Below are 9,345 nucleotides of genomic sequence, written 5' to 3'. Positions count from 1 at the left end.
ACACGCCACCTTACATAGCAATCAGGGGCCATTTCAAAGGTTTGCATTTGAATCATCTTCTCCAGACTATTATTCAAAAAGCTGTCGTCAGGAAAGGGAAAGATATAGCCCAGAGATAATGAGGGGTGAATGAAAGTGAGACAAAATGAAAGGAGACCATTTTTGAAGAAAAGGAATTTGTGAGAAAGGAGATGTGGGAAGGTCATACTGTTGAAAGTCTTTCAACAGTTTCTTCTAGTAATATTTCATGTATTTATTTCGGTCTGTCTTCTTAAACATAAACTGATGGCCGCAGACGTATTGACAAGCACAGATAGCCCACCCAACAACACATGCATGTCCCTAATGTGGATGCAAAGTGGGTTTTATTAATTTAAGCCAAGTCAATACGTCCGTGGCTAGACAAGCACACCGCCGTCCTACAAACAGGCCAATCTGACAAACTATAAGGTTTAGTGTTACACGCCATATTCAAGACTCAGGTTACGACTGTTTTGTGGATTTTTATGACAGAAGTCATGAGTCATTTAGTTGATAATGCCACTTTCAGCGCAAAGTTTGCACTTCCTGGTGATCTCCATCATGGCAATTTGATACTAAACACAGAAGATTTGTCACCGGATATTTATAATTCCCTTACTGTAATCTCAAATATAGCACTAGTTGAGCATATATTGAAAGATTTATATATTGTAAGACATAACTGTGCTCACATGAGGGTCACACGTACTTTGTTTTTTCCTTTCTTGTTTCATTTACATGAATGAATGAAACAAGAAACTAAATAATAAATGTAATCAAACAGAAAACACAATTGTTATATTTGTACAATGGACTTTGGAAAGCATAATTGACAAACGGTCACATTTTCAACATTAGCCTCAAATTTAATGTATACTTTCTTAACAAATGATCACTTTCTGCTCGTGTTTTGCGTTAATTGTATCTATTAATTATTGTACCAAATTCTGGTGCACGTCTCTGAGGCGCGTCTGTACCAGTTTTGAACAATAGAGGGCAGTATTGTGCCCACGATGTTTGTGCTTAGCTTGAATTTTTGACGAAGAAGAAGAAACTCACTAACTGACAGAAAATGGCTGACTTGCAGTGTGGGTATAGTTTCCTTCTGCTCGAAGCACAATTTTAAGGTGCCCTACGTTTATACCATGCGCTGTTGCTATTAGCAGAGAAGCATTATGTTTAAAAAGGCGAAACGAGCTAACTTTCGACGGCGGAATGAGTCCGACGAGGACGACCAGGAGGAGGGACGACAGCCCCCAGTGGCGCCGACGTCGTTCGGGCCTGTTGTGGAGGAAATCCCGTTTATGGAGACTTCAAGTACCAGCGTTACCGGAGCACCCAGCGGCGCGGACAACTACCACAGCAATGGGTTTCAGGCTAACGCCTACAATATACGAGCTGTCAAGAAAGAAAAGAAAGTCAAAGAAACACCCATCGTTGCAGCTACCGTGGTCGGACCCACGAAAGCCAGTTTGCTGAGTTTCGACGATGATGAAGGTAAGCTAACCAATGCTAACGTAGCTAGCCGGTTAACGTGCGTTTGAGGGATAGTGTTGTCCTTACATGTTGACATATTAACCGTACACTTAGCTCCTGCTTAGGATACGAAAAATAATTACTTAAACTATTAACGTTTGAGCTAGCGTTAGTTTACGTTAAGTACTTTTGTTTTCCGGGAATCATTCCCAATAGCGCCAAACTTGACCTGGATGGTGTGCACGCTTATCTTGACTCTGTTTGTAAACAGAAGGATCCGAGGTGTTCCGAGTGAAGAAATCCAATCACAGCAAGAAGATCGTCAAACAGCTGAAGAAAGAATACAAGGATGACTTGGAGAAGTCTGGAAACAGACATGAAATCAAATCAGGTGGGTCCGTTATCACAACCAAAACAATCCTCATGTTGCATTACCATCTATAGGAATCCATCACAATTATTACCAGATTAGATCTAGTTTTAAGATCTATTTTCTGAAGTTGAAGGCATTTGTTATTAGTTTGTTAGATCCGTTATCCTCCTCCCGCTCATTTTTCCTCTGCATCTGGTTTTCCTAGATGCACCACCTCAGCCTGCGGTTGCCATCAAAGAGGAAGTGACCAGCAGAGCGGGCAGTGAACAGGGGGAGGAAGAAATGGAGGTGGACAGTGGCAACGAACACGAGGAAGAGGCCAAGAGTCAAGGTGGCCAGGCACAAAGTCAAGTCTCCAAGAGCAACAACGCTGCAGCGTCGTTCAACACGCTTTCCTCCCTCGGCAGCCTGAGACCAGGTAACACACACACACACACACACACATTTAAATGCCTGTTAAATGTTTCAACTATAAGCACTGGCACAACCAGTCTTAACGGGCCCACTCCTGTTCTTGTTGACACATTTCTCATAGTATATATCACAGTTTGTTTATTTCTGTTTGTTGTTGGTCCTCTGATCTGTTGTTCAAACCCCCCTGAATGTGTTTTCACTTTGCCTCCAAACCTGGAATATTTGAAATCTGGTATTTGGACGCACACAAACTAAGACCAAGACCTGTTTCTCTCTCTTACGACAGGGGAGATCCCTGATGCGGCATTCATCCACGCCGCCAGAAAGCGCAGGCAGCTAGCTAGAGAGCTGGGGGGTGAGGCCCCTCTCGTAGAGACCGAGACCCCCAAGAAGCGCATGGTGCGGGAAGAAGAACAAGATGCCAGCGACGACGAAGACGAGGACGAGAAGAGGATCAGCTTCAGCGGAGTCAAGAACAAAAGCCAGAGGCAAAAGATTGCAGAGGAGATAGGTAACCTACGAAAATGGCGCAGTGGCCGTTCAGTGACTATATACAACTGTTTTCAATCTCTTGTCTCTAAGACACGACTATCCCCTTCACATGTACAGGTATTGAGGGCAGTGATGATGAGGCGCTGGATACAGGTCAGGATGAGGAGGTGAGCCGTTGGGAGCAGGAGCAGATTAGGAAAGGAATCAGCATACCCCAGGTAAGCTGTGCAATACTGATGCTTCTCCTCCGTTTTAATATCATTGTATATTGAATGCCTTTTGGTTTGTTGTCATATTAAAAGCGTGTCGTGAATTTCTTGCATCTAATAGGTCCAAAGCAGCCATCCACAGGACAACGCGGTCTACTACCAGAACAGCTACGAGAGCCAACCATACGGGTCTGCCTACAGCATGCCTTTCACCTACAGCACCGTGGCCCCGCTGCTCGCCAAGCCGACGGGCCGCGCAGACAACGGCTCCGTTCTCTACGGGACGCCTATTAGCGATCTAACACCGGTATCCATTGATGTGGTAAAGAAACGCCTGCAGGATAGGTAGGTTCAGTGGAAGACGGCGGCGACATCTAATATCAGTCTTCAGCTCAGCTGCGGCCATCTTTGTGTGCCGTGGACCTAGCCAAGCTATCCACAGAGCTAAGGGCCAGAGAGGGAGTGTGGAGGTCTGGAGGGGGTTTCCAAAAAGAGTGCACTGTTTTTTTAGCTCCTTGTCTCTTTGAATCTGTTTTCATGTTGTTCATTTGATGGCAGCATTTTCTCTGCTTTTCTCCGCCTCAACTAAGTCATCATTACCATCTTTCCCCTGTATGTCATGCGTCCGCAGGCTCAGCCAAATGCGCGCAGGCCACAACGCAAACGCCAGCCGCTACAAACAGATCGAAGAAGACCTAGCGGCCTCCGAGAGCGCCATACTGCAGCTGGAGGGCTCGTCCAATGACAATGCAGATCAATATAAATTCTTGCAAGAGATGCGAGGGTATGTTGGAGACTTGCTTGAGTGTTTCAGTGAAAAGGTAAGGGAGAATTCATCTGCTGTCTGATTAGCTGTCTTCTGATTTGTGTCTGTGTGATCTATCAGCACTTGATGTGGATTTTTAAAGGGATAGGATGCAATGAGAAGCTTGTATTGTGAAACATTAATTTGAGATTAAAAACATTTTTAGGAGGCTATTGAAAGAGAGATGAAGAGCCAGTGTGACTGCGAATGAGGCACTTGGAGCAAACTCCATGTCTGTTTGAGTTGCAACTTTTGAGTTGCAAAAGTAAACAAAGTTATCGTAAGCTGAGATGTAAGAGAACCCAGTCTAGTAACTTTACACACAAATTTCCGATCTTAGCGAAATGATGTCTCTGTCACGAGCTACAGCTAGCTACTCACTGAATGCACGTTCCAAATAGAATAATTCAGTCTTCTGCATGGAGCACAGCGAGGACAGGCCCGCCCGCTGCCAACATGTGTTTCCTCTTACACACTAATGTCTGTTTGAACCCTGTTAGGTGATGGGAACAGGACTCTTTCTCAGTGTGACTTTAGTATGGAGTGAATATAGTGTAAAGATCAATACTGGAACTGTATATTGTCCGTGTTGGGTAAAAACCGCCAACTCTTCAATTTTGTGGTGTTATTGCATTCACTTTAAAAGGCATGTAGTTATGACTCAGATATCATTATTTTCAGCCTAAAACGTCGACTGAACAAAAGTCCTCCTTTCCTCCAAATAAATGTGAGATGTGAGTTTTCACTCAACACCGGCGGTATTTAGGTTCCAGTGTTATTTCGTCCGTCACGCTCCTCTTGTCCCTTCAGCCAGAACTCCCTGTGACTCGGAGCCCCAGCTTTTTTGTTTGGGTCAGAGGTCACAGAAGGCATCATATCTTTCAGGTGCCTGCTGTCCTGGAGCTGGAGGCGGCCATGCACCAGTTACTAAGGCAACGTGCCTCACGACTTGTCCAGAGAAGACAGGATGATATTAAAGATGAATCGTCGGAGTTTGCAAGCCTTTCAAGTCAGTCCATCTTGAAGGTTTTTATGATTTATTTGAACGGCCTCGTTAGTTCTCTGTGTGCGTGAGTGAGTGAGTGTGTGTGTGTGTGTGTGTGTGTGCTGTTCACATTCTTGTTACCCACAACCCCCGTTTGTTTCCCCTCATGAGTGTGTTTTACGGTTAATCGAGGTGTGATCTGAGTGGATGTTCGTACATGAGAACTGTTTTTTTTTATTGGAGGAGCTGTTTCGGCTGCTCTTTATTGGCCGAGTCTCGCTGTCAGCTGGGTGCTTGTAACTCAGCTCAAGCAATGAGTCACTAAGTAAAGATAAATGATCTGTCAGTGACGTGTCATCTGTCACTTTCACTGTAACATGTAGGAAGTTGGAGCCAGGTAAGTGACTAGAAAATGAACGATACCAAAATTACATATTGTAACAAGTATGATGTGTTGTTGCTGGTGTTACCGTTTACATATTGGGAGGTTTAGGTGAATATTTTAACTTGTTTCATACCTTTTTTTAAAACAATCATTTTGCCTGTAACTTGCCTGTCTTGTCTAATTAAAATGTTCAAGTATTTTGGGATTATTCTTAATTAGTTGTGTGCGATGTTTAGGGCCCAGAATATAGAATGGGGTTATGGGTTTGTCTCAGCTTGTTATTGCTGGTTCTAACATGACTCCTGTCTCTTGCAGGCAAAGCTGTCATGGCTCCTAATCTGGACTCATTTGGTCGCGACCGCGCAGTTTACCAAGAGAACAGTCGTCAGAGGCGGATAGCGGAAAGAGAAGCACGGCGGTACGAAGCTAAATCCTTCTCAAAGACACGTTTCAGGGATTTGTCGGCTAAATTCATGTGACGAGATACTGCCATGCAAGAGACCCTAAGTTATCGTTTTGAGTCATTTTTGTGCCAAGCTGGTTACAGTTCACCATAAATTCTGCCTTTGTGCTTGTGGGCGGGTGCAGAACTCGCCGGCGACAAGCTAGAGAGCAGAACGGAAAGAGGACTGAGCACAAAGAGGGCTTATCGTCCGACGACGAGGAGACCTCGACTGACATCACCAGCTTCAACATGGAGAGAGGTGCGTCATCAAGCTGCCGCAGAAAATGTCACGCATCAGACATTCTGTAGTTCATGCCAAACTGAAGCCTTTCGTCCCATCCAGATCGTATCATCCGGGAATGTAAGAAAGTGTTTGAGGATGCGGTGGAGGACTTTCATTCTCTTGATTGCATCAAATCCCACTTTGAAGTGTGGAGGAGAGAGTACGCCGACTGCTACAGAGATGCTTACATAGGCCTGTGTCTGCCCAAACTCTTTAACCCGTTAGTCCGCCTGCAGCTGATCACATGGAACCCTCTTGAGGTGAGGCGCGTGTAAGCTTGTAGTGGAACATTTAGCTTTTTGAAATGGGAGAGGTGAACTCTAAAAACCACTTGTCATTCTTTTCTCCCCCTGCCCAGGCTCAGTGTGCAAATTTCGAGTACATGCTGTGGTTTGAGTCGCTGCTGTTCTACGGCTTCGAGGAGCACAGCACGTTGCAGAGAGGAGACGGGGATATCAGCCTGCTGCCCGCTATTGTGGAGAAGGTCATCCTCTCCAAACTGACAGGTAGAGCAGCCCGCACGGTCGCACTCGGCATACTAAGATGTACAAGTACAAATCTGTCTGTGATGTATATTTATGGATTGCTTTGTGTGTCAGTGTTGGCAGAGGAAGTCTGGGACCCGCTGTCAAACAGTCAGACGGCCGGGCTGGTGGGCTTCATTCACAGGCTCACGAAAGGCTACCCCACTGTGCTGCATGGGGACAACAGATACACACAGGTAGCATTCACTCTCTTACATAAACATAATGTGCTTCATCTGCAAAACAAGACATTGCTTTGGCTCACGTGATAGAATTATGATCATGTTGATTTCCTTTTTTTTTTTTTTCTCTCTCTCTCTCAAAAGGAGCTTTTGAAAACTATTGTCTTCAGGACCAGGCGGACTCTGGATGAAGATGTCTTCCTTCCACTCTACCCCAAAAAGTATGTTACACAATAGAGGAAGTCCAGTTAGTCTTTTCTTCAATCTATATGATGAAACTTACTGATTTTAAAAGTGTGTTTTTTTGCTTTTCTTCAGTGTGTTGGAGAACAAGAACAGCAGCCCCTACTTATTCTACCAGCGGCAGTTCTGGTCCTGTGTTAAGGTATGTGCAGACGTGGAGTAAACCGTGTTCTTACTTCTGTGGTAGCTATAAAAAAAAAAACGTAGTTGGTTATTGATATGCCGTTGTGTTTTCGTCTTAGCTACTGGGCAACATCCTGCAGTGGGAAGGAATCTTATCCAGTTCCTGTCTGAAGGACCTGGCGCTGGACAGCACCGTGAATAGATACATCCTCTCTGCACTGCAGACCACCGACACTGGAGCGGACAATGTCCCAAAGTGCCAGAAGGTAGGAGACCCACCGGCTGTTTTTGTAGCTTCATGTGTAAACAAGACACTAGATGTCGTCAGAATGCTTGCTTAGATTAATGATGTTTAGTGACATCACTACGTCATTCATCAGGTGCAGAGGAAACGTGGTTCTGGTCTGCTGCGGTCCATATCACTAGAACATAAAACTAAGCTTTTTAGCGATAGTTCAAGTTCTTTTCTTACTCCCTGAACTGTGTCTCTGGTCCGGAGAGTGGATATAAAAGGATTCATTGTTTAATTACAATTTTAAAAAAAATGTGTGCACGGATTACAAGAGGGCCATTTTATTATATTAAGCAGCCCACACTGTTGGCTGTGAGACACCATCAGAGTGCAGTGAAAGTGGACAAGTCTCTTCCCATTGTGTTCACAGATGAGAGAAAATAGAACTTCCCTTTACACAAGCCCGTACTGCATTTATACCTAATTATAGGTTTTCAAATGATTCCAGAGACGTCCTGCCGTATTTAATAATCCACGATGTGACTATAGACCTGCTGTTGAGGAGCAGGTGGCTCAGTGGGTCTCCCTGAACGAGGTGACGCAGAGCTGGTGTTTAACGCCTCCGTGTCTTTTCTTGTCCCCGGTTTCAGGTGGTGGAGTGTCTGCCATTGCACTGGTTCTCTGGACTGAAGGGCCAGCGCACGTTGCCTCAGTTGGAGCCATTCTGCCGCTACCTCACCCACCTGGCCAACTCGATGCACCGCAGCGGTCTGGGCGGGTCTGATGTGGATCGGCGCACTGCCAAGTAAGAAGCTCTGCACATTCTGTACATTTTATTTGTCTCAATTTGGGGAACTTGAATTCAGTTATCGCTCCATTGAAGGATACAATGGAAGATTACACTGCCAGGGTTGTTTGTTTGAAGCACAAAATAACAATTTACTAACTAGTGTTGTTGGTTGTTAGTGTTGTATGGGTTTTGTCTGTACTGCGTCTTTTATATTGTTTCCTTTCTGCCAACAGGGACCAAGTCAAAGAGGTTGTGAAGATGTTGGGCCACATGAATGCCCTGGACCACATCATCGCAGTGGCAGCCGAGCACGGCATTAAGGACATCAAGCCTCTTTTGGAAGCCAAGTCGTAGAGGAGGCCATGGCAATAGCAACGTTTCACACATCTTATGTCGTGTACAGTACATTGAAGCCATTTGGATCACTAAAGTCAGATTCCCGGGGAAGAAAAAAAACAAAAAACTGTGTCAATGGATTTGAAATAAAACGTGACAGTTGCTACTTTGCCTGAAAAGAGAAGGTAAAAGACCTTGGTGTAAATATTGTGAATAATGTATAGAAAGGTGTGCGCACATGCTCAACACAAGACTGATGCTGAAATAAGGCCTTGTATTGTCAGCGCAGAAAGACCATTCAGTTGTTCTGCAATGCTGGCAATATTTTTAATGCATAATTTATTCAGAATAAACAATTGTTGATATGGGTGACTGGCATATGTTTGGGAAATGTCTGATCTCTAAATTGACACCGCAGTCAACCTGGCTATCTGTAAAAACTCCGTAACCACCTTTTATTTCTCTCACATACTCTACTTGTATGTGCCAGAAATACCAAAAGGTAGAAATGCACCCTGTAAAAAACACAACCAGCTGTTGAGACAGTTGATATGGTTTTTGTTCTTGGACCGCCCACTTCACCCTTCTGTGTCACCCACGGACGTCCCCGATGACCCGACCACAGCGGAGAGCTTTGTATTCAATTTTGTAAAACAATTTTGTGTTAGTATTTTATTTGCCTGTGAATAAAATATTCACTTGAATGATCACTGTCTTGTTTCAATTAAGTGGAAAGTGTGGTTTATTGGATGGTGGTCTTACATTGTTGGTACACATTCTGACCATAAAAAGGGACAATCCAAAATATTTTCCAATGTCCCTCAATTTAGGAATACTTGTTTATGGACTCCTTTATAGACTGAAAGAGAATTACATGTTCTGAATAGTTTAAACAAGGAAGGAAGCTCCAATGGAGCAGCTGTGACTTTGTGAAAACTCCTGATTGCCTGTCAAAACTCTTCATCGTGCTGTTTATGTGAAATCCTACTCATGAATGACTTGTTGATTTTAGCCAGTTGCCACTTTG

At 44.3% G+C, this 9,345-nt stretch overlaps 1 protein-coding gene across 1 annotated transcript; it reads left to right on the top strand.

The window, feature by feature from the left end:
* Positions 1 to 1,094: 1,094 nt before the first annotated feature.
* paxbp1 (PAX3 and PAX7 binding protein 1) lies at positions 1,095 to 9,019 on the top strand. Its single transcript, XM_079171742.1, has 18 exons — positions 1,095 to 1,518; positions 1,769 to 1,888; positions 2,076 to 2,288; positions 2,571 to 2,795; positions 2,894 to 2,994; positions 3,107 to 3,330; positions 3,617 to 3,806; positions 4,676 to 4,799; positions 5,476 to 5,578; positions 5,749 to 5,864; positions 5,949 to 6,148; positions 6,247 to 6,394; positions 6,488 to 6,609; positions 6,739 to 6,815; positions 6,913 to 6,979; positions 7,080 to 7,226; positions 7,843 to 7,997; positions 8,216 to 9,019. The coding sequence occupies exons 1-18, from the start codon at positions 1,197 to 1,199 to the stop codon at positions 8,334 to 8,336; spliced, it is 2,775 nt and encodes a 924-aa protein (XP_079027868.1). The 5' UTR covers positions 1,095 to 1,196; the 3' UTR covers positions 8,337 to 9,019.
* Positions 9,020 to 9,345: the final 326 nt, after the last annotated feature.

The sequence above is a fragment of the Pholis gunnellus genome (assembly GCF_910591455.1).
Source record: "Pholis gunnellus genome assembly, chromosome: 13".
Lineage (NCBI taxonomy): Eukaryota > Metazoa > Chordata > Actinopteri > Perciformes > Pholidae > Pholis > Pholis gunnellus.
This window is presented reverse-complemented; position numbering and strand designations above follow the sequence as displayed.

Excerpts from the sequence above, each read along its gene's own strand:
- paxbp1 (XM_079171742.1), top strand. The coding sequence starts at position 1,197 with ATGTTTAAAAAGGCGAAACGAGCTAACTTTCGACGGCGGAATGAGTCC. Across the intron at positions 7,227-7,842 it reads ATGTCCCAAAGTGCCAGAAG|GTGGTGGAGTGTCTGCCATT; the intron begins GTAGGAGACCCA and ends CCCCGGTTTCAG. Across the intron at positions 7,998-8,215 it reads GTGGATCGGCGCACTGCCAA|GGACCAAGTCAAAGAGGTTG; the intron begins GTAAGAAGCTCT and ends TTCTGCCAACAG.